Here is a 26,155-nt window from a genome sequence, read left to right on the forward strand (position 1 = left end):
TCAAGTACAGAATTGTAGGTTTTTGTAAGGCATTGGGTTTTAATCAAAGTGAGAGGCGACTTCATGTGAGTTTTTTGTTCAGATAAGTGACATAATCTGATTTATGTTTAATAGGGTTACCTGGGTTGAGGAAGCAAGCAGAGGGAGGGAGGTGGAGAGCAGCCTGGAATCTATGGCCCTCCCTAGTCAGGCTGGGGCAGTGTGGAGTTCTAGACTCAGAACTTTTGTAGTGGGAGTACAGCTGACAATGTCATTCACTCCCTCTACACAGTAGTATGGATTATATTACAAATGGATCTACTTCAGTAGTGATTTTTTTCTACTTTAAGAGGGAAGAGAGAACTCTTCAGCCAAAGGCACTTCAAGTGTTTTATTTGTTCTTATATTGCTTTTACCTTTGAGCAGAATTAAATTGGAAGAAACTGCTGCTGTTGAAAAACATTCAAATATCATTGTATCGCACAACAGATGCATGTTTTCTGTAGCTTTAATTAAATCAATATTTTGTTTTCAGTTTTTTAATTTATGTTAAGTTACTCTGAAAAAATTGATGTGCAAAATTAACTTCATCCCTACTCCATACAGGGATCATAATTCCTGAAAACTGTTATAATCACAAAAGAAAAAAGAAACAAAGCTTAATATGCCCCTTCCTTAAAATTTGTCTGAAAGACATTATTTACCATGATCTTTTCATAAATTGCTGACATGTTACTAGACAAACAATATCTTCCAAAAGTAATCATTATTTTATAAAACAGCAGGAAAGTAGGTATTTTGTTTGCTACTAATCTTTATCAATTTCATATTTAAGGTAACAGGTAACATTCATAATGTTTTCAACTGACTTTTTTTTATTTGTTTGTTCTTTTGTTTGAAGCTTTTGGAAGCATGTCCAAAACATTGATGAGATGTTGGAAACCAGTTGAAACACAGTAAAATTCAACTCAATAAAACAGGACTGCTTTCTCTTCATCCACGTTGGAAATTTTCAAGAAGTGAACTATGACAATATACCAATTTTTGCTACTATTTCTACTCTGGGTATGCCTGCCACATTTCTGTTCTCCAGAGATAATGTTCAGAAGGACTCCTGTACCCCAGCAAAGAATTTTAGGTGCACGTGTACCTAGGAGTGATGGCAAAATTCTGCATCGTCAAAAACGTGGGTGGATGTGGAATCAATTTTTCTTACTGGAGGAATACACAGGATCTGATTACCAATACGTGGGCAAGGTAAGTTTGCACTGAAATGGCAAATAGTTACATTCTTTCTTTACATGTCTTAGGAAAATTTGAAGGTTATCAAGATCATCATTCTTATAAATTTTATTCTCTAAATATCCATAAAGCAATTTTTGTTTATGGAATAGAAATTATAATTTGAAAAACCACAGAATAAATAAATACAGCATGGTAAAGGTAGAAATTCACTTGATAGAATTAATTCTGTCCATTTCCTCATGGATTAAAGAAGTACTAAAATTACGCTTTTAGAATTTGTAGTCAGAAATCAATATAGTGAGAAAACTATACGTCAATCTGGCTACTTGAAATGACTAGATAGATAGATACATATGCAATGGTTCCCATCGCTCTTGATTTTCACAGGGAAGAAAAGACATTTAAAAGTAGTTTAATATTCTATAGAATGAGAAAGCAAATGTCATTAAAAATATGACCTAAGGCCAAAAAAAATAGCTTTTTTATAAGAAAACTTATTTCAGATATGAGTGTTATTTACTTTTCTTAAGTCTCACTGTGGGCACATTTATATAAAGGAAAATACATAGAAGACAAGCAGGTGGAAGTGGTTTACTTATTGCGATATGTGGACAGAGACAAGTTTCTACTCTATTCACTTATAAAAGTGAGGAAAATTAGTTGTGGTTGGGAGTCGAATGAAAAGTAACAATGAATGCTTGTGTGAACTATCTTCTATTCATTTTGAGTGTTCTTTTTTTTTTTTTTTTAATTTTTTTTTTCAACGTTTATTTATTTTTGGGACAGAGAGAGACAGAGCATGAACGGGGGAGGGGCAGAGAGAGAGGGAGACACAGAATCGGAAACAGGCTCCAGGCTCTGAGCCATCAGCCCAGAGCCCGACGCAGGGCTCGAACTCACGGACCGCGAGATTGTGACCTGGCTGAAGTCGGCCGCTTAACCGACTGCACCACCCAGGCGCCCCCTTGAGTGTTCTTTTTTTGGCACTATCTGAATGTAGTAGAAGTTAGTGTCTTAAGAAAGGTTTTGTGTTAATAGGCATGGTTATTATTTTTATGGACAGTATGAAAATATATCAAAGAAGAAAGGGAAACACTAGCAAGATAAAAGTAAATATAATCACATGTTAATACATCCTATGTTAACACTATAAAGTTATGATAGATACATTACCGTGATGGAGAATTTTGCGTTAACCTAAACTTTAATAGCTTCATCCAAACAATTAAAATGTGCTAATAATTTTTAATCCTCTAAGAAAAACTATTTTTAAAAGTTATGTAAAGTATTTTTTCATTGATTTTAAAACACTTTGATATGTTTTTTCATGTTCCAATTATTTCAGTCATCTTTAAATGTCTGGCAATATGGCATAGATGACATTAAAGGTTAAATGTTATATCAATTATAAGGAGAAGGAAAAGTGGCAGCAATCTGAGCAATATTACCAGAAAGCACACAGTAGCAGACTTATCACAGGTCGCATCTGATTGGGTGTCCGAGATCAGTGGGTTAAGGTACATTTTATGGTTGTTGTGATATGCAACATTTAGTTAATGAAAGCAACCACATGAAAATATAATAACAGAAATCTACACCAAAGAAACTATACAGTAAATAATTTCCTTTGGTTCTTCCTGAACAAAGAGCTTATTTGGGTTATTTGCCTGTGTTTTCTTTTACCTAGTCCATTTTAATAAGGATTTGATAAGTGTTGGTAAATTAAGTTACCATTGCATTGTATACTCTCTCATGATAGTCAAGTGACTTCTTATGCACTTTCATTTGTTCTCTCCCAGAAGAGTGTCAACACCTTGAGATCAAGTCCTGTACTTCACACCTTACTTTGTCTTTGGCTCTTTGAATAGAGCTTAATATTTCATTGATTGAATTGACCTGAGTTGCACTGGATTGAATTCCCAGAATCATCTGGTCCTGCTCGGTTCTTTGGGGGAGGGTGGGGGGGGGACTAGTCTAGAATTTAAATCCCTATGGGTAATTAAAACTGGTAATACTTGTATATGCATATTGATATACAAACCAAATTTTATTCTTATTTACTCTGCTTGAACAAGGCAAGTCAGAAAACTCTTTAACAAGAACAAACATAAGGAATTTATGGGATGTGTCCACTAGTTCCTTTCTATGTAATATGTGCTGAATTACTAGATCAACAGAAATTTATTAGATTCTGTAGCTATAAGCTTACTTCTAATGCCCAGAGTATCTATTTTTTGTTTTATATTTCAGGACCACTTTGTAGTTTGAATCATTTATTCATGTCATGACCTGTGAAATAGCTATTTAAACATTTTCCTTTTCTATAGTATAGTACTTGCATTAATTACTTATTATTTATATTGCATTAGTTACTTATACAATTAAAAACCTTATTTAGATATAAACAGATTTGCAGATGTCAAGAAGGTAATGTGCAATATAGAATATTTTAATATACATACTACAATGGATATAAAACATTTTAAATTCTTAAATATTCTTTCTAAAAGTACTTACAGTAAATCTAATACATATTTATCCTTTCTTTCAGAAATTTCACTTCCAGTTTTTACTACCTTTAAAGTAGGAATGTAACATTGATGCTTAATGATGTATCTATGTTGGTTTAGATATATTAATAATACATGTTCTAATTCCTTGACATATGAGAGATAATGATAGACACCCCATTGTAGTGGGAAATATTTGAGAAGCTCAGAATAAGAAAATGGAGAGAATTACACTGATAGGATGAGGACAAGACTGAAAGCACATGCGTGAAGAGGGAATCTTTTTTTTTTTTTTTAATACCAAACAATTTGCCAACCAAAACCTATAAAGAATGGATTGGTATATAATTTCTCAGATAAAAGCCCATTACTGATTAAGGGAAACAGAGGGAAAAACCTATTGCTTCTCATTGGGTAAAAGCTGAGGGAAGCTTAGGAAAATCATATAATTGTGGAGCCTCTGTAGCTCAGTTGGTTAAGCAACAGGCTCTTGGTTTTGGCTCAGGTCATGATATCATGGTTTGTGGGTTCCAGCCCTGTGTCCGGCTGTGCATTGACAGTGTGGAGCTGCTTGAGATTCTCTACTCCCTCTCTCTCTGCCCCTCCTCACTCCCACACTCTGTCTCCCTCTCAAAAATAAATAAATAAATAAATAAATAAATACACTTAAAAAAGAAGGAAAAGCATGTAATCAATGATCAGAAGACTTAGGATATAACCTTGTTTCTACTACTATTTTTCTCATAGTGGTTAAATCAACCTACTTCTCTTATCCTTCATTCCTTCATGTATGAAATCAACTATGATTATGTGAATGGTTTAATTTATATATTCATGTTATGTAATTATATATGTTAGTTTTATCCACATTAATTTTAATATATTCATCTTACTATATATTCATTTTTAATTTAATAATATTTTGCATTATAAAGTATATGAGAATTTTAAAATCCATTTAGAAAAAAAAGAAGAAATAAACAGAGAGAAAGAAAGAGAAAAAGAGATAGATCAGTCGCCAAATTGTCATTGCCATGACTGTTATTAAGAAACCAAGCCAAGAGGCACTCGGGTGGCTCAGTTGCTTGAGCGTCTGACTCTAGATTTCGGCTCAGGTCATGATCCCAGAGTCGTGGGATTCAGCCCTGCATCAGTCTCCATACTGAGTTTGCTTAATATTCTCTCTCTCTCTCTCTCTCTCTCTCTCTCTCTCTCTCTCCCCACCCCTTCCCACCCCCGTCCTGGCTCTTTCTCTCTAAAATTAAACAAACAAACAAAAAACAACGAAGCCAGCCAATAATGAACTCACTCAAAGCATTTCTTTGTTCAGCTCTTGATGTTCAAAACACATTTTCCTCTAACCATTCAATCAAATACATCCTAAACCAAAATATAATTGTCATTAAGTTATTTTTTCTTTTCAGTGAGATAATAACAAAATTTGCCTTTAAGAAGTTTCCTTTATAGGATAACACCATGTCCCCTTGCTTTAACTTCCATAGCAAGGGGTTTATATTTGAACTTCAAGTAATCTACTTTTGTACTATGTTGCTTTCATTTTGCATCTTTCTATAGACATATTACATTTTTCCAACTTAAGACTTGAGAATCATTATAACTATAAACTATTTTTATTTAAGTATGACTTTTAATCACGGTTTCTTATTGCCTGATTCAGTCACCCTGGACAAATAATTTCAAATATCTAGGTTCCAAATTTTCAAACGATATACATAATGACATTAAACTAGATACTCTTATCTATACTACACTGTCTATCAATTAACATGAATTTAAACTACAAAAAACCCCTAGATACTCTTGAATTTACTTTAAGCTGTAACAGATAAACAGTGGTCAAAGAAATACTAATTTTATTTACTACAAAAATTTTGTATTCATTTTATATAATAATTACTCTCAAGTGGGGAAGAGCATGTGAAAATTAGACTTTTAATCAAAACCAGATACTGAGAAAAACCCCTAACACGCCAAAAAATTAATAACATATTTGGGTAATAATAACCTGATTTTGAGTGAGCATAGTAAGACAATTCACTCCAGGAAGTGAAAATATAATAATACTTTAAAAATAATTAGGGTAACTGTCTACATTTTTTGGTACAATAAAACCATCAGGTGGTGGCAGTAAAGGGGCTGCTACTGGGATCTAGTTGGCAGAATCCAAGTTTACTGCTAAAACCCGCAATGTATAGAACAGACCTCCATAAAATTTTCTAGTTCCAAACATCAAGTGTGCTAAGATCAAGAAATACTGTCCTAGTTTGCCAGTTTTTTTACATTTTCCTAAATAGCTCGATCTTTATTTTAGTTCTTTCTGGGTTCTTGCTTCTGAACCTGCTCCCATTTGTAATTTTATTTCTTCCTTCCAGAGTTGCCATTAGTATTCACTTTCTGAAACGGACTTCTCTTAAGATCTCCTCTCCTTCATGCCCTATCTAATCTTGAAGTCATGCATTTGGTTCCAGCCTCTTAATCACCCTTTTCTGTAGACTTATGGGCTCTACAAACCCCCTAAAACTGAAGTATGCATTCATTCTTTCAGTAAATATCTAGAAGACCCACTACTCAGGTATTAATTACTCCTATTAAGCATATAGTAGAGAAAATATAATTTCTCTGCTCACGAAGTATCTGCCTTTAAGAGAAGGAGAAGATAATAAGTAAAGCTAACAGGAAGTTATGGGACTCTTTTAATCTCTGAGAGAGCACAGAACCCAAAAGCCACCAACAAAAAAATAAGTGCCAACTATCCCCCTGTTCTATTTCTGCAGTAATTGTAAGTAAAGTGGAAATGAAATTTTGGGATTTGCATCACATAAATCAATGTTATTAAAAGTCAAGATTGGAGAGCCAAGGTATATGCTTTTATTTTTTACTTATCTGTATTTCTTTGGAGCTCTTTTGATGTACAATGCCTCATAAAAAGTGATCACTGTAAATTTCTAGAAGAAAGATCTTCCAAAAACTGAAAAAACATGATCCATGAAAGAATAACCTAACCTTAAACAGAATGCCAGAAATACCAACTGTGCCCACCATATTAGACCAGGTTCCTTTCACCCTTAATAATGTAGGTACAATCAAGTCAAACCTGGTAACAGGGGAGAAAGAGTAGTTCCAACTAGAATAGAGAGAGGAAGTTGCCCTGACCTCCCCACTGCAGTCTTCCGGGGGTGAACAGATCTGAGTCGAGCACGTGGAGAAAATGCTACATAAGAGTTCAGAAATTGCAAACATTTTAATGGATGTTAAATATTATCTTCAGAGAGTTGGATATTTTAACGACTGTAATAATACTGCTCTTGACACTAAAAATTCCAGGTGAATATTTCTTAAAAACAATCCAAATATGACCAAAAAAGACCTACATTAAACAAACAAACAAATGACAACAACCGAAAACCCTTTGACTGTTTAATATATAGAGATCTGATTTTAGTGGGCGGGGGCAGGCAGAGTGTTGGTATATGGTTATTTTCTATTTGAACCCTATTAATTGCAGCCACTAAAAGAATGAGGCATGAAACAAATAACACAGTAGACAATTTTAGATAGAAAAAGTCCTGGAAGAAAGTAAATGAGGATGATGTGACAGATATTGGCAGAGACTCCTTTAGATTAGGTGGTTCTAGACCTTCCTGATGAGGGGACATTTGGACTTTTGGATGGATCAGGACATTATTTATCTGATATGCAAAGACCACAAAATAAGACAAATCTGAATTAGAGTGCTTAAGATCTTCTTATACTAATCCTCAAGCAAGAGGTAATAAAAGCATTTTTAAATAGAAGCCTGGCCTGCGGAACATTGATAATGTTTTCCAGTCAGACCACCTCTTGGTTTTTAATTCTCAAAATGCATACAATATTTATATCTTTCAATACAATGATATTTCAGCCAGAAGTTACATAGGGAAAATATGCTTGCATCCTCAAAGCTCACTATATTTTAACAAAGCAGTATTTAGGAAGGTAGTTGAGTTGCATTCCAGATGCATTTGCATTGAAGATGAAACTTCAAAACCAGGCATAGATGATTTGAAGATATCAAAGGCTGTCAAAAAGAATGTGTATCCAAGTTTTATAAGAGAGAGAAGCCATACTAATTCATATTAACCTTAGGTGATCAGGTAACACGGATTTAAGCATTTTACATATTAACATTATAGGACGTTATTCATATTATACAGATTTTACTGTACTTTGGTTACTAAATTTTAGAATTGGTTTTGAGCTTAGATGTAACGTGTGAGCATTATATTTTTTCTCATTTAAAATATTAGGAAATAGGGTCCCTTTTAACATTTTCAAGAAAAACATCAAATGGTAAATGTTGCATGTTAAAAATAAATGACATTTATTTACAAGATAAATGGAATTAAGTATGGAATGCTCATATATAAATAACAACCACAATCATCTTTTTAAATACAAGTTTTACTGGTAGTAGTGATAACATGTTTTCTGTAGTCTTCCATGAAGTTATTTGCATAACATACTACCAAATATCAAGATTATTCATATAGGGGCGCCTGGGTGACTCGGTTAAGCGTCCGACTTTGGCTCAGGTCATGATCTCACAGTTCAAGGGTTTGAGCCCCACATCGGGCTCTGTGCTGACAGCTCAGAGTCTGGAGCCTGCTTCGAATTCTGTGTTTCCCTCTCTCTCTCCTCCTTTCCTGCTCACACTGTCTCTCTCTCAAAACTAAACATTAAAAAAATTAAAAAAATAAACAAAGGTTATTCATAAATACGTGTGACAACTTCATTTTATAACCTTCATGAAACAACTCACACACACACACACACACACACACACGCACCCCACCTAAACATATTTACCACACTCCACTGCCCATATTGTCTTTAAAGGATTTATGGAAAGTCTACCCTTTCATTCTCCCATTTTTTCCCCCTTGAGTTACTATCCCAGAGAAGCTGTGAATGTTGTCATCTTTTCTTTCCTACCACAGCCTGACTTTTGTATATTCCTGTTTCATGTTTACTAATTTATTAGCCCTTCCCCACAGAAACCTCTTCTCTTTTCCTGTTTCTTCAGTTAGCCACATAGCACCTCTTAAAATCTACCTCCCTATGTCACATCCCTTGAAGTTACTTTTATTGGAATATATTTTAGAAAAAAGACAATTATGGGTTTATTTTCTAAAGGTTTTTTTTTTCTGTGATTTTAGGCCAATGAATTCACAAAGACTAGTAATAGTTGGAAGTAGATAGAAGGGCATTCAAAATAATAATAGACTGATGACAATAAAAAATGATTAAAATTTTTTTCTGTGCCAAATATGTTTTGGAAAACTTACCTATTATCTCAAAATATTCAAATTCAAATAAAAATTTAAAACTATAATTTAACCCATCATTTTTTCAAATATAAACTTTTAAGAAACATGATTACTTTATAATGAAGATTATGTGAAAATTGAGTAGATTTTTAACAAAAAATCGGGAGAAATCTCTGTAGATGAAAAATGTATTAAATCTCACATAAATTTGCTCAGCAGAAAGTATCTCAGCGTAATTTGTCAGTAACAGGTGCATGTGTAATGGTCATGAAGCATGGGAAATTATTATTATTGTATTATGAATTTCTACCAAAGCCCTCTCATTTTCTTTCTTGGAGACAATACATAATTATATATTCAATTAAATTCTGTCCCCATTGTACTGAAGAATAATGTTCTCTTCAGGAAAGAAAATGAAAAAGTGGGATGTATGTTATTGTGTTTGCTCATCAATGTTTCACACTTGGTATATGTTCATATATTCAGATTCTCAGTTACCTTTTATGAAACCATGAAAAGGCGTGAATACGTTAATAAATGTTCTGAAGTGAGTTCCTAAATATTCATAGTTAAATTTCTACATTTTTTAGTAAACAATATTATTTAACCTTAATATTTTATTAATATTATTATTACTATTGCCATTATTATTATTGTGATGCTAATTGGGTAACTGTCCCATGGCTTCTCATAATTGCAACTAAAAGCAAAAATAAAGAACAGTATGAACATGTAAGTTTCTATATAGATGGGCTAAATTTAGAGAAGGGAGCAGTAATTCTGTTGGAATATAGTTCTCTCCTTTGGTTCTCTCCTTAGAACCCTAATCCACAATAGGCAAAGGGCGTTTTATGTAAATTTCAGATTCCCTCTTTCAGTAAAATTCTTTCACTTCTTTAACTTCACATTTAAAACTACACTGTATGTGTTTATGGATTACATAAAACTATTAAATTTAGAATTTCAAATTCAGATGTTAACTCTCAGTCCAGTACTAAAATTATTTTATGAAGTATGAAATTTTACAAAGTAAGAGCATATACTATTATAGACCTTTTTCTAAAGGAATATTTCCTATTTTGGTGGTTGTTTAGCTTAAATTCCATCAGTGAACTTCTCAGTTCAGTATTATGTCTTCCAAATACCCAAAAACACTCCAAGACCACTGAGTTTTGCAATTTTCCTTGACACCAATTTCGCCACAAACCTACATCAAATCTAGCAACAAATTTAGTTTGTACATATGTGTTTGACTATTCTGAGTCTAGCAGAACAGAAGGATAGAGTTGTGAATCATGAACAGACCCAGTTTCTGCATCCTTGATGTCTGAGTTTCTGAAGGGAAACAATAAATAGATAAAGCAAATATCAAGGACATGACTTTTGATTAAAAATCAAATAGCATACAGGTAGAGGCAGAGAACATCCAATGAGAAGCGGGGTGGTGGGGTGGTGGGGAAGAAGGGCAAGACTAGCATTATTATAGAAGACAAGGGAGGGAAAAAAAACTGCAAAGAATAAGTGACTAATTTTGTTGTGTAATGCGAACTCAATCAAAAGACAGGCGTGACAATTTAAAAATCAGTGTGGACCAAGGAGAGAGTTACTGTAATCATCTGAGGCAAATGGGAGTCAGTTAGTTTTGTGTTGGGCAGTTTCTCATAGGCATATTATCAATTAGACAAAATAAGTGGAGAATGAGAGATATTTTGAACTGATGAAGAGCTAGTGATAGGATATTATGATGTGGAAAAAGAGGATGTGAATTTGCAAAAACAGATGAGCTCTCTTTCCTTATTAAAAATTGGAATTGAAAATATCCATCAAGGTGACAGTGAGCACCACACATAATCATAATCACTAAACAAAAAGCATACTGCCGTGTAAATCACCAAGAGAAGTAAAACAATTAAAAAAAACAACACTTTTCTTGCCGCTAATACTTACACACTTCTGAAAGCAAAAAAAAATTGATGTAAATATTATTACACATGTTTTATGTGAGAATTAAATAAAATATAGTTTATAATAATCTGAAACACACTGATATATCCTGATAATAACTGTAAAATTTGATTTATTTATTATTACTTAATATTACAGTAACCTCATAAGATATTTTTATTATTATCTCTCATTTATAATTAAGAAAAATATGTCCTCATTGTCTAAATAAGTGTTCTAAAGGCACAAATCAAGTAACTTGTAGAGCTGGAGTTCTAACCCAGAAGAGATGACTCCAGAGTATATAATAGCCAACATTACACCTCATTACACCATTATTAATAATGATATTCTTGTTGTTGTTAATATTCTGTATGTTACCTCACTGAAAACAATTATATTCTTATTTAAGAAGTATAATGATAGGGGCAGCTGGGTGGCTCAGTCGGTTGAGCGTCCGACTTCATCTCAAGTCAGGATCTCGCAGTTGACGAGTTCGAGCGCCATGTCAGGCTCTGTGCTGGCAGCTCAGAGCCTGGAGCCTGCTTCAGATTCTGTGTCTCCCTCTCTTTCTGCCCCTCCCTCCCTTGCTCATGCTCTGTCTCTCTCTGTCTCAAAAATAAATAAACATTAAAAAAATATAATGATAAGTATATTAACTGTCTTTTCAGAATGATATCAATAGAAAACTAAAACTGCATGGGTAACAGGGATATTTCTATTACATCATAGAGGTGTCAAACTTATTTTGTTATGTGTTTATTATTTAATTTATGTATGAAATTGATAATGCATTTACTTTGTATAAAATTTGAAGGGCAAAACAGAGTATGCAGTTAAAACTAAGAATCCCACCATGATCCTCAGGCCTTCCTAGTTCTCTTCCTAAGAAATAATTGCATTTACCAGGTGGTTTTTGGCAGTGGGTATATATTTCAAGAGACATTATAGAACTATATAACCACACATGTACGATTTGCTTTTACATAAATGGCGATGTACTTTATGCAATCTTATATAATGTCATTTTTTAACTTAAAAATATAATTTGAGAACTCTCGGTTTCAGTAAATAAGGATTTATTTAAAAATTTAATAATAACATGAACTGTTATTTCACACACTGCTGGCATATCTTCAGGAATAAGATGAAAGGTGGAGATGCTGAAGCAGTCTTGAGCGATTTTATACTTTAATTAGTATTGCTAAATGGTTCATCAATGGTGGATGAGAGTGCTTCTTCACCATTTTATCATATCTCTATATCATCATCATCTTTTAATTCTTCCAGTCTTATGAATGAAAACATATTTCTGTTATTTTAACTGATGATAAGCATTTCTTCATGTGCTTATTAAAGTGTTTTCCATTTCTTTAAATGAGTGTTTATATCCTTTACCAATTTTTATACTGGCAAGATAGGTTTTTTTACCCTTAACTTCCTGTTAACTGACCTTTAAGTTTTTTTTTTATTTTCAAATGTAATTCATACTGAAAGTTGAATAAAACATGTATATACACTTTAATGAATAAATATAAATCAATGGAAATGGAAAATTGCTACCTTATGAAACTTTCTCTGTGGGTATGTTAACAACATTTCTCCTTTATGAAGGTGTCGATAGGCTTCATGTTGTGTTAATAATGCCTTGCTTTTCTTTATACTTTGGACTTGTATGTAGCCCTTGCTAAACAAGATACTAGAGTTTTTTAATGTTTCCGAAATCAGGTATAATTATAGTTCATGTATTATTTTGTGTCTTTTTTCCTTTGTTCAAATAGGTTTATAAAATCAACCCATTTTGTAAAGGATTTCTTTTTATGAAGGTGTTTGGATTTAGTGAGATAATATTAATAATGAATATACACTAGTGTCCCTTCCCCTAGCTTTGGCTATTATTAATAATGCCCTTATGAACATCTAAATATGCATTCTGATACGTATGTATACTGAATAAGTTTAGAGTATATAATTAGGAGTAAAACTGCTGATATATATAGTGTGTGCCTAGCTTTAATTTTTCCAGAGAGTTCCATATTAGCTTCCTAAATGTTAACCGATACATATTCTCACTAGCAGTATATGAGAGTTCTGTTACTTTGGATGCCCAACTTTGTTATTTAACACCCCCAGCCCCCAGTCTGGTATTTTACTTAGCATTATCCTAATTAGCAGTGAGCTTTCATTTTTGTGAAAACATTTTTTGAGTATTTTACCAATTGTTTCTTTAGGTCATCTTTTTTTTTTCCTATTGATTGCTTCATCTCCAAATCCATAATAGTTATGGAGCAGGCACCTGTTATTTCACTAGTTCACATAACTTAACAACATATCCTATGTCATGAAGCTCATGTTTTTAGTAGGAAATTCAGGAAATTAAAAAGAAACATAATAAATATATTACTATTACAGTATGTCAGAAGATGAAGAGAGCTATTAGAAAAGAAGAGATGGGGTGCCTGGGGTGCTCAGTCAGTGTCCAACTCTTGAATTTTGGCTCAGGGCATGATCCCAGGGTCGTGGAACTAAGCCCCCAGTCAGGCTCTGTGCTAAGTGTAGAGCCTGCTTAAGATTCTCTCTCTCCTTCTGCCCCTCTCCTCCGCTCTCTCTCTCACTCTCTCTCAAAAAAAAAAAAAAAAAAGGAAAAACAAGGGGAGGAATATTGGGAAATGAGACATAGTGGGTGGTGGTGGTGAGATATTTCCTCATTGATAAGGTGGTATTTGAGCAAAGGATTTGGAGGAAGTTAAAGAGGTAACTAAGCAGCTATCAGTGGAATATATATATAAATATATGTGTGTGTGTGTGTGTGTGTGTGTATATATATATATATATACTGAAAACTCTCCAAATCAGGAGGTTCCTTGTGAATATTCCAAGAAGAGCAAGGAAGTGAGTGTGGAAAAAAGGAATCAATAAACAGGTGGTAGAAGGGAAGGTCTGAGAGGTAACGGGATGCCCAGATCTCATAGAGAATAGTAGGCAGAATAGTGGCCCTCAAAGATATCTGCATCCTAATTCTCAGAATTTGTGGCTGAGTTGGTTAGGCACCAACTTCGGCTCAGGTCATGATCTCACCGTTGTGGGTTCGGGCCCCCAGTTGGGCTCTGTGCTGACATTTCAGAGCCTGCAGCCTGCATCTGATTCTGTGTCTCCTGCTCTCTCTGCCCCTCCCCTGCTTGTACTCTGTCTCTCTCTCAAAGATGGATAGACATGAAAAAAAAATAAGTTTATTTATTTATTTTGAGAGAGAGAGACAGAGCATGTGAGCAGGGGAGGGGCACAGGGAGAGAGAAAACGAATCAGGCTCTGCACTGTCAGTGACTGACAGTGCAGAGCCTGATGTGAGACTCGAAACCACCCACCGAAAAACTGAAAGGTCATGACCTAAGTCAACACCCTAACGTTTACCAAATGAACCACCCAGGCGCCCCAATGAATATGTTATTTTAAATAGTAAAACACGACTGTGCAGCTGTAATGAAATAAAGGACACTGAAATTGGAAGATTAGCCTGCTTTATTCAGGTGATCCCACTGTACCCACGTGGGACAGATGCAAGAGGGCGCAAGTCAGTAAAGGGACCTAGCAGTGGAACTTGGGATTAGGGTGATAAACTGTGAAGATGGAGGGAAGGGATGCAAGCCAATGAATGCAAAGAGCCTCTGGAATCTGGAAAGTGTGAGGAGGTCCCTGAAGCCTCCAGTAAGAGAGGAGCACTGCTGACACCTGGATTTTATTCTGACTTCCAGAACTATAGGACAATTAATTTGCGGTGTTTTGAGCCACTGAGTTTGTGATAATTTGTTGCAGCAGCAATAGGGAACAGTATGTAGACAGGACCTCTTAAGTAGTCTGACTTGTACTCTGAGCGAAATAAGAAGTTCTGTAGAATTTTTGGCAGAAGAGTGGCATTACATGAATTACGTTTCAAAAATCTCATTCTGGCTTCTGGCTTTAACGTCGATACAACATAAATTTCTGCAGTAGTACACATGGAGTGTTGGGGTTGTTGTGTACGACTCAAAAAATTTAGGGGCACCGGGGTGGCTCAGTTAAGCATCCAACTCTAGATTTCAGCTCAGGTCATGATCTCGAGGTTCTTGAGATCCAGCTCTGTGCTGAGAGCGTGGAGCCTGCTTGGGATTCTCTCTCTCCTTCTTTCTCTTCCCCTCCCCCCGCTCAAGGGCACATTCTCCGTCTCCCTCTCTCGCAATAAATAAACATTAAAAAAAAAAAATTGGCCCAAGCAACTGGAAAGATGGATTTGCTTTTATTCGGGACTGTAGGATACCAAGAAATTGAGTGTTCTGAGAGAAGAGGACACAGGGCCGGGTTCAGGGGCAGATGCATATTGAAACATGTGTGAGATAGACGAGCATGTGGGGGGAGAGATGAAACACATGATAAATGAAATGGAACATAAACATTCCTTGAACTGCAGGGAACACTAAGAGCCTGGAGTGTCTTAGAATACAGGTAAAGAAAATGTTTGGAGAAGAGTGTGGATTAACTGTGCCAGACGCTGCTGGAAAGTCAAGTATGTTGGGGCTTTTGAATACTAACTTTAGTTTCTCAGAGATTATAGGTGAACTTGATGCTCGGCTTTCAATGATACAGTCATCCAGAATTCTTATTGCAGTGATTTAAAAAGGAATGAAGGGAGAGAAATTAGAGAAAGTACATGCCAGAAACTTTAGAGAGTCTTGCTACGGAAGGGAGTAATGTATGCAGCAGTATCTGGCAGAAGAGAATGTTAGTGGGATCAAGGGAAAAAATAAACACACCTTTTTTTACTTGTCTTTCTGCACTGAAGTAAGCTCTGATGCAATACTGAATAGATGATTTGAGAGAGAACATCTTTATTTTGCTCATGATTTTTTTAAAAAGAGTTCAACATTTTGTTATTAATTGTGAAGTTTCTTAGGGTTGTTTTAAAAAATATTTTTATTATACTAAAAATGGCCTTTTCATCCTAATGTGCTCTGTTTTTAAATCATAAATGAATATGAAGTGTTATCAAATATATTTATGTATCTATGGAACTGTTTATTTTCCCATTGGTATGTTAGTCTAGGGATTGACTTAAATGATTTTTCTTGTTTGAACTAAACTTGTAGAGTTGAAAAAATTCATGTTTGGTAATGATATAATAGCTTTCTATTATTGTATTCCATTTGTTCTTACTTTGTTTAAAATTGTACTGTTATGAAATCATGTGTTTTTATCCAAGAAATCACCCTGTGAAATTTCTTTAGGTCTATTCCTATCATATTTAGATATCAAAATTATGATAATCACATAAAATGAAATAGAAAATGTTACCAATTCATATAACCTTAAATAATTTGTGTGTGATTGAATTATTGCTTTCATGAATGTTAGCTAAATTCACTAAAAATTCACTAAAAATACCCTAGGATGCAGCAGTTTTATTGTAAGAAAACTTGGGCTGTTGACTTATTTTCTTTAACAGTCATAAAGATACTCAGATTCTCTTTCCTTCTTAGTTTCTGTAAATTGCATTTTTTGCATCTATTAAATATTTCTTTGAAAGAAATAAAATGATAATGATAATAAAATAAAATGATAATGCAGAAAGGAGTCCCAAAAAGACTTTTTAAATGCACTATTTTATTTAGCATTTATTTTATTTTTACAGAAGAATTGCAAAGGCATAGAGAGTTTCTATTAACTCCACACCCAGTTTTCCTTATTATTAAGATTTTAAATTACTATAATATGTTTGTCACAAATAATGAATGGTATGTATAGATAATTATTTTTTTTAATTGTTTAATTTTTTTTTTTTTATTTTGAGAGAGAGAGAGAAGAGAGAGAGAGCAGGAGAGGCAGAGAGAGAGGGAAACACAAAATCTAAAGCAGTCTCCAAGGTCTGAACTGTCAGCACAGAGCCCAACACGGGGCTCAAACCCATGAACCGTGAGATCGTGACCTGAGCTGAAGGCAGACGCTTAACCCACTGAGCCATCCAAGAGCTCCTATGTTATTATTAATTACACTCTATACTTCATTAGGATTTCATTGTATCTTTCCTAATGACCATTTTCTCTTCCAGAATCCCAATAGGAGACGATCCTGCATTTAGCTGTCATATATTCTTATGCTCTTCTGACTGTGAAGGTTTCTTATATTTCTTTTTGTTGATGACCTTGACATTTTTGAGGTGTACTAATTGGATATTTTGTAGAATGTCTGTCACTTGGACTATCCTGATATTTTTCTCAAGTGTAGATTGTGGTTATGGGCTTTGGGGATTTCGAGACCACGGAGGTAAAGTGTCATTCTCAGCATCATGTCATAGCCTGGGCACTTGCTTTCAGTATTACTTATCACTGATACTGTGAATGTTGATTTGAAGTCTTCCTAAGATCTAACATCGCTTTCTATATTGTACTCTGGAAATGAGTCACTAAAGCATAGCCCACACTCAAGGGACAAACACTTATGTTCCAAATCCTTGAGGCGTAGAATCTACAAAATTATTTGAAATTGTTCTGTGTGAGAAATGTGTCTCTTCTTTCTTGTTGTTTTATGTAATAGTTTATTTATAGTCAGACAGATATGTGGGTATTTATTTTTATGTATTTGATTACAAGCTAATGTTACTTAATTTGTTGCTTGAATTCATTCAGATTTGGCCACTGGGAGCTCTTTCAGATTGGCTCCTGTGCCCATTCACATACCCCATCATTTTGTTTTTTGAGCACTTTTTTGTTTTCTAGTACCATAAGATATTCCAGGTTAATCTGTGTTTTCTGCCCCAGCACTAAAACAAGATACTGTTCAAAGGGGACATTTCTTTAAATATGAAAACAGTGAGAAGCTTTAATCTTCCAGAGTTTAAGTCAAATAATATCATAATCCCAAAAATGCACATGGCTCTGACAGCAAAAAGAAAAAAAAATCAATGAATTAAGAGAAATTCTGAAAGGTGAAGGAAACTCTCATGAAAATTACATGTAATACACATCAGGAACAACTCAGTAATAGAAAAGTCATCCTCACTCTAACTTGTTATTGGAGCTACTGGATAACAACACAGGGAAATTAAATTCAATTATAACTGATATAATTGAAGAAATGGAGACGACAGGTCATCACAAAGAAAAGTGAAAATTGTCCTTAGAAACAAGAGAGATAATATCTTAGAAATGAAGTTGAAAATATAAGTAAAAACATCATTGGCAGATTAATACAAAACAGGTACATGTGAATGATAGCTCTATCATTTGATTGAAATGATCAGAAATCAATATTTTAGACAATATATAATAAATTACAAGTTTTTATATTTTCAACCCAATAATTCCAGTTTGTACAATTTAGAAAGCATTAATTCTACAAAAAAATAAAAAAATGTTTATAGAAATATATTTGTAAAGCAACAAATGGAAAATCCAAACTCCCAGCAACAGGATAATGAATAAGCAACTAAGATTTGTTAAAACAATGTAAAATTTGGTCGAGTCTTAACAAATATGCAGACTATGAAAACACATGGAAGTATCTTAAATTAATTCTTACAAATGTAGCAAAAGACTGCTGTAAATTTTCAGACTGAGAATGAGAATACATTGAGGGTGAAGTTTATCTCTTTGTCTCAGGCCAGTTTGAATAACTATTAAAAATTTACTTGAAAATAGTCTCCTGTTTTACAATTATCCTTCATTCTGGTGGAGAGACTTTATTGGCAGAAGTTCAAAATGATTAATTTCGCTTCTAAGTTCTATATTGAAGTTTTCAAATTATTTACATTTAATATGATTATTGATATCTTTCGGTTTGAGTCTATCATCCTGCTCTTTGTTTTCGATCTGTACCATCTGGTTTTGTTGCCGTTTTCTCTTTTTAGACTTCCTTTTGAACAAATTGAATTTTTTCTAATTGTATATTATTACTTTTTGTTTCTGCTTATTAGCCGTAACTCTTCATTTTGTTGTCTTAGTGCAGAGGTTGGTAAACTGTGGTTGGTGGGATAAATTGAACCAAATGGTAGTCTTTTAGCTCATAACCTAATTTATGCAAGTTTTTAAGGCTATGTTTTTTTAAAAAAAGAGAGATAAAGAAGAGGAAAAATATGGTGTAGGTACTCTATGTGGTTTTCAAAGTTGAAACTATTTATTATCTGTCCCTTAATACACACACACAAAGTATGTTGATCTTGTGTCCATGTTTTCTTGAGGATACTAATGTAGAAAGTCCTTTTTTTGCATGGTGGTATGGGACCATAAAAATGTCTATGCAAGATGAAACCATGTAGTATGATCTTAATAATCATTGAGGAAAATTACAACACTTCTATTACTTTAGAGTTGCTATATTTTTGTCAAAGCTTTAAAACATTCATCGAATATTTGATATAAATTTATAGGAAATGAAAAAAATATATAAAGCTAATATTATTGAGTATGCTCTAATTTAAAAGATTAGAAATCCTGAGAATTAAAGTGTTGTATTTCTTTATTTTAAGAAAAAGTAGCTTGAATAGTGCTTGCATTCTTGTCATCATAAACTCGATACACAGTGAGCATCTTTTTTAATGTCTTGACAAGTTCTCACACTCTTTTCTCCTTGTAAAATATCTTCAAGAGTTTCTTTACTCTACAAAGGGAACTAGAGGCTGGATTGTACAAGTATCACAGAATACATTACTGCTATTCATCTCCAACATGAATTATGTCATCTTTGCTTTTATATTCCTTGTTTCTTTAGATTTACTTACATGTTTTGCTTTCTCTTCACTATTTCTTCTTACATCTCAGACAGTCATTTAAGAATCAGTTCCCTTAATATTTATTAATATATACACTGGTGATGATATCTTCGGCTTTGTTTATCTGATGATATTTCCGGCCTTGCGTTAAAAAGTCAATTTATGTGGGTATAGAATTTGAGAATGGCAACCACTTCAGGTAACATTTCTCTGCCTCCTGCATTATTAATGAATTGTTGCTGTTGAGAAATCAGCTGACAGTCGCTTCCCCTTTGAAGATAATAAGACTATTTTTATCTGACTGCTTTCAAGTTTTTATCTTAGAGTTCTCTGGTTTATTTGCACATTTTTATTTTATTTTATTTATTTTCATATTATTTTTATTTTTTTGACAGAGAGGATACAAGTGAGCAAGGGGCAGAGAGAGAGAGAGAGAGAGAGAGAGAGAGAGAGGCAGGGAGAGAAAATCCCACAATGGACAGAGAGAGAGAGAAGCAGGGCTCACCTGAAGCAAGGCAGGAATTCACCTGGAGTGGGATCGAGCTCACCCAATACCTGACTCGAGCTCACAAACCATGAGATCTTGACCTCAGCTGAAGTCAGATGCTTAACCGACTGAGCCACACAGGCGCCCTACCTGCACAGTTTAATCTGGCTCAAGATATCGGTGAAGGTCAGCCTGTGGTCAGAGCCTCTCATCATCAGTTGTTTTTTCTTCACCTTTACTGTTTATGCATTGACTTTCCTTTATTCCTCAAGTTTTGCTTAAGATCATTTTTTCTTCGGTTCCATGATATGAGCGTCTGCCTTTAAATGTTTAATTTTGGGTGTTAAATCTATAATTTTGGTCGTGAGTTGTATACCCAACATGGGCCACAAAACTGAAAGGTGAGTTTTCTCATATAGACATATTTTCATAGAAAAATAGCTTTGTGATCTGTTGTTCTACTCACTGGTCTAGGTTTTTATTTTCCATTATATTTTGTTGCTGAATCTTGTCTCTTTTTTAAAAATTTTTTTAATGTTTATTCATTCTTGAGAGGCAGAGAGACAGAGAATGAGTGGGGAAGGGACAGAGAGAGAGAGGGAGACACAGAATCCGAAGCAGGCTGCAGGCTCTGAGCTGTCAGCACAGTGCCCGATGCGGGGCTCAAACCATGATCTATGAGATCATGACCTCAACCAAAGTCGGACGCTTAACCAACTGAGCCACCTAGGGGCCCTTCTTGTCTTGTATTTATTACTTTTATTAAAGTATTGTTTATATTCTCTCCAGCACTCTAAATTGTTTCAACCTAAGTTTTTCCAAGCAACTTCTCTACTGCGTTTGAAAATGGTGTCTCTAAGAGTTTTAATGAGTTGCAATATATTTTTACCAGTGTATGTTGTATTTAGCCATTTGAATATATATTCTTACATAAGACTATTTGATTATGTTTGTGAAGTTAAAGTGTGTATTTCTTTTGTTGTGTGAATTTTCTCTCTGATTCTCTTCTTGGAAACAACTTCTTTTTTTCTTTTTATTTTTTCTCTTAACATCTTTTTATTCCACATCCAAGTAATTTAGCATTTATTTTCTTCAAACAAAGCCTTTCTGTTACACAATTTCCTTATTTTAATGGTTCTGTTGTGATTAACACTAATACATTACAAACATCTATTTCAGACCACATTCAAATCTTGCCAGTAGTCCCAGTAAGCCCTTTATAACAAAATGATGCACCCCACAGTTATACATTGCATTTGGTTGTCATGCTTTTTTGCTTTCCTTCTATCTTCTGATATAGTTCTCAATCTTTCTTTGACCTCATGACCTTGACCTTTTGGAGATGACAGGCCAGGTCCTTTGTAAAATGCCCTTCAATTTGGGTTTATCTGATGTTTTTTCATGACTACACTTAGGCATCTTTGGCAGGAAATCTCAAGCGATGCTGCTGTCATTGTATCCCATCCTGTGGGGCAAGATTTCCATTTGGCTCATTTCCATGGGCCCATTTGGCCTATTATACTGGTGATAAGTATGATGATTGGATTAAAATGGCATCTCCACTGTAAAGTTAGTCTTGTTATTTATTCCCTTTTGTATTTTAATTTTTTTAAGACTTTATTTTTAAGAGCAATTTCAGATTCACAGCCAAATCACAGATATTTCTTATATACCTCTGCCTTCACACATGAATAGTCTCCCCATTATCAGAATGGTTTATATCTTACACTTGATGAACCTATGTCAGTACATTGTAATCACCCAAAGTTCAGAGCTTACCTTATAGATTACTCGTGACATTGTACATCCTATGGGTTTGGACAATGTATGTAATAATATGTATCCACCCTTACAGAATCAGAAGGACTATTTCATTGCTCTAAAAATCCCCTGTACTCCACCTATTTATTTATCCCCATTCTCTAACACTGGTAACCAAGGATCTTTGTACCATAGTGTACCTCTTCAAATGTAATATAGTTGAAATGAAACAATATGTAGTTTTTCCAAATTGGCTTATTTTATTTAGTAATATGCATTTTAAGGTTTCTCCATGTCTTTTTATAGCTTTATAGTTCATTTTTTTTTTTAGCACTGAATTATATTGCATTGTCTGAATGTTGCACAGTTGATTTATCCATTCATCTATGGAAGGACATTGTGGCTTATTCCAAGTTTTGGCGATTATAAAAAAAGCTACTGGAAATATCCTGAGTGGGTATTGGGTGGACATAAGTTCAACTTCTTTGGGTAAATACCAAGGAACACAACTGCTGGAATATCACAGGAAGAGCCTGTTGTAAGAAGCCACCAAATGGTCTTCCAAAGTGGCTCTAACATTTTGCATTCCCACCAACATGTATGAGAGTTCTTTTTGTTTCACATCCTTGGGTGTTGTCATTGTTCTGGGTTTTGGCCATTCCAATAGATGCGTAGTGGTATCTCATTGCTATTTTAATTTGCATTTCCCTGATGACATATGATGTAGAGAATATTTTCATATACTTATTTGCCATCTGTTTATCTTCTTTAGTGAGGTGTCTTTTAAATTCTTTTTGGCCTTTTTTTTATTTAGGTTGTTTGTTTTCTTGTTGTTTAATTTTCATATTTCTCTGTATATATTGGATATCAGGCCTTAATCAGATATGTCTATTTAATGTTTCTAATTCATTTTGTGTGCTTTTCTTGGTCAAGATTTCTCTTTTGTTTACTACATTAATAAAAAGTTCTACTCTCTTTTTGTTGCTTCCTCTGTTCCTTCCTTTTTGTTTCATTTTACTTTTCTCATTTTTCTTGAATTCTGTTTATATTTTAAATTTCTGTGTTATTGGAATATCTTCTATCAACTTTTGTGTCGAGACTTGGACTTCTGTTATAGAGAAACACATTTTCTTGTGACAGTTTTTGACAATCCATGCCTGTTATCATGCGTGTTGGGCTTATCATTTTTATGTGGCTTAAAAAAACACTATTACATTACCTGCATTACTAGTAATGCAAACACTATTGCTAGTACCTGCATGATATTTGGCAATTCCGTATAAATTGTTCTTACCTTGTAAAAAATATTCATGCCTATTTCATCATAATTTTCTGATGACCTTTTTTTCTGTATGTATCTTTTGTTCCTGATTTTTTTGTTTTGTTTTGTCTTTGTTCCTTATTTTTCTTATTCTAGTATAATTCTATAGATTCTGAGCTGGTCCCTTTGAACTATCACTAAATATATATATTTTTCTGGTTCAGTTATTGTTATGAAATAAATGAAGCAGAGGCAAGAGTGCAAGGAATTCTCTGATTATGTGAATATGATGCGAGCTAGATCCAGATGTGGTGTGAGTCAGAGGCAAGGTTTTTGTTTGTTTGTTAGATTTTACTTCTTTGCAGCCAACTCATGTTGGTGGTCAAAATGTAGATTTCTCTTCTCTTTCACTCTCATATTAACATAACTTCCTGCAAACATGACTATTCTGTTTCATTCATTTTACCCTGTCTTGCATGTGTCAAAACAGAGCTTCTTTACTCTTGCCATCAACCCACATAGCCATTCCTTTTTTTTGTAAATAAGAGGGTGTTGATTTTTTTTTCTTGTCATATAATATCAAATATTTTGTCAAACTGAAGTCTACCAGTGTTTCCCTAGCTCCTCAGCTCCGGGCATCCTCTCTTGGTGTTTTTTCTCCTGCCATTTATAATTCACTGCATATCGCTAGCCTTAGGGTATCAGTTGGTTTCTTCAAAGATGGGGCTGGTGTTTTGCCTTCTAGATCTCCTCAATTCCTTTAGGTGTTTTGAAAAAGAAGAGGGAGACTTTCTCTACCTATTGTTATTTTTTAACTGGAGTGGTAAGGCAAGTTTCAAAAACTCCATTCTGGATGTGCAGAGAAGGGTTCACTCCATTCCTCCAGCTCTACCACTTGGGTCCTTTGAAGCTCCAAATGAATTTAACTGCTGGCCCAGCCAGAGCTCTGGAATAGTAGTGATTCCTCCATAGCATCCAGACAATGGGTTTTTTTTTTTGCTTTTTTGTTTTTCCTTAAGTCTGGTTTAGTAAAAATATGAATTTTTAAACCAGAAAAGTTTATATAAGTGTGAGTCTACCTTTTCCTGGATTTATTACATGTATTAGTGTCTTGTTTTCAGACTGGACATAGCAGCAGTTGTGTAGAGCCAGCACACGCCTTCCTGCAGAGCCCATTTTTAATGTTTCAGGATGTGTACGTGCCAGGTGATGCCACCGTGATAAATTCAGATTAAGTGTCATGTAGTATTACGCAACTGAAATTGGCAGGCACTATAGACCAGGCCTCCTGACACTGAAAAGCTGGTTGTTGAAGATTTGCCAATTCACCATTACATAGAAGCATTTTTTCCCCACAAAGATATCATTAGAACTGAATGTAATAATTCATGCAATACATTAAGTATGTTTTGTGGCATATTGTAAATACTCAGTACATGTTGGTAATCTCTTCCCCTTCTTGCCTTCCTGCTACTTTACCCTCACCACTGTCTTTAGTTCTCATGGAATTTCTTAATTGCTTTATTGTTCTTATTCTGATGTTGACTCAGAATTGAATAATAAATGCTTTTCTGGCCTCTGACTTCATTTATTTTCCTGACACATAATTCCTCATATATTCCTTTCTCTGAGGCATTTTCTTTCTGCTGACCCCTGCAGGTTTTAGCATTAGCAAATCTCTTCTTAGTTTGTCTGTTTATTCTCTTGGTATAATTAAACTGTTTCTATTATTTCTTATATCTTTTCTAACTTCTTAAAATTGTTCCTTTTGTCTCTAGAATCTTCAAGGCTCATCACAAATCTCACTACTAAAATGCACTGAAGCATAAAAATTAATATATATATATATGTTACATCCATATATATATGTTACATCCATATATATATGTATATCCATGTTATCCATATATATATATATATATATATATATATATATATCTCCAAATACACATCCATGTATGTATATACATACATCCACTACTAACTACCAAAGATACTGATTATGATGGATGCTACATAAAGTGAAAGAGGATTGGTTCTCCCTAAAAACTCCTAAATTGGATTTTTACTGATGCAAAATTCCATTTTGAGTAATACTCAATGTCTAAAAGAGGACTGAGTTAATGGACCCTGTTTCTTTTCATTCTTCACATCAAATTCTGAAAGAAACTATCCGGAGCAAGTCCTCATTAAAATGGGTAATAAGCCAACAGGACTTCCAACGAGCAGCTACTAACATACTCTTCGTCTTACACGACAGTGAGCCTAGCCAGGTCATAATTTTCTTTGGAAAAAAAGAAATAATTTCAAAGCATTCACAAAAGTAAGCTTGTAAAATTGGTAAAAATTTAAATTGCCTCAAAGCACATTAAGTAAAAACTCTGAAGCACAAATACATTATGAGCAAAATTTTCTAGATTTCTCTAGACAGTTTTAAATTGTGAGATTTGATTAGATAAAATGCAAGAGCATTTAAGTAGTATAAATTATTTGCAGGAGTCAGATAACAAACCAAGTAGTATCTATTTTGAGGGTTGCATGATGTAGCCTTTTGGAATGCGTATTAGGGAGTTCCTTGGCATGAACGCTTGTGAAGGGAGATGTGAGAATTAGATCTGAACAAGGCACCTTTGTGGTGCCTTTGGTTGACCATCTGACTCTTGATTTCAGTGTTAAGTCATGATCTCACAGTTTGTCAGATCAAATGCCAGGTCACACTCTGTGCTGAGCATGGAGCCTGCTTGGAATTCTCTCTCTCCCTCTCTCTCTGCCCCTCCCACCCCCCTCGTGCTCTTTCCTTCTCTCAAAGTAACTAAGTAAATATTAGAAAAAAAGAATTAGAATTGAACTGAGAGTTGGTCACTGATACACGCCCCATAGCCTTAGCCCACCTCATGGGGTCTC

The 26,155-nt window shown here is 34.3% G+C and overlaps 1 protein-coding gene across 2 annotated transcripts in view; it reads left to right on the plus strand.

Annotated features, from left to right (window-relative positions):
- The first annotated feature begins 1,005 nt into the window (after positions 1 to 1,005).
- The window catches only part of LOC125167404 (cadherin-10), a 122,073-nt gene continuing 96,923 nt past the window's right edge, over positions 1,006 to 26,155 (plus strand). For both annotated transcript variants that reach the window (XM_047861504.1, XM_047861515.1), the window contains exon 1: positions 1,006 to 1,236. In XM_047861504.1, coding sequence (XP_047717460.1) covers positions 1,006 to 1,236 — 231 coding nt within the window. The remainder of the gene's footprint in view (positions 1,237 to 26,155) is intronic.

Source organism: Prionailurus viverrinus, chromosome A1, assembly GCF_022837055.1.
Source record: "Prionailurus viverrinus isolate Anna chromosome A1, UM_Priviv_1.0, whole genome shotgun sequence".
NCBI lineage: Eukaryota > Metazoa > Chordata > Mammalia > Carnivora > Felidae > Prionailurus > Prionailurus viverrinus.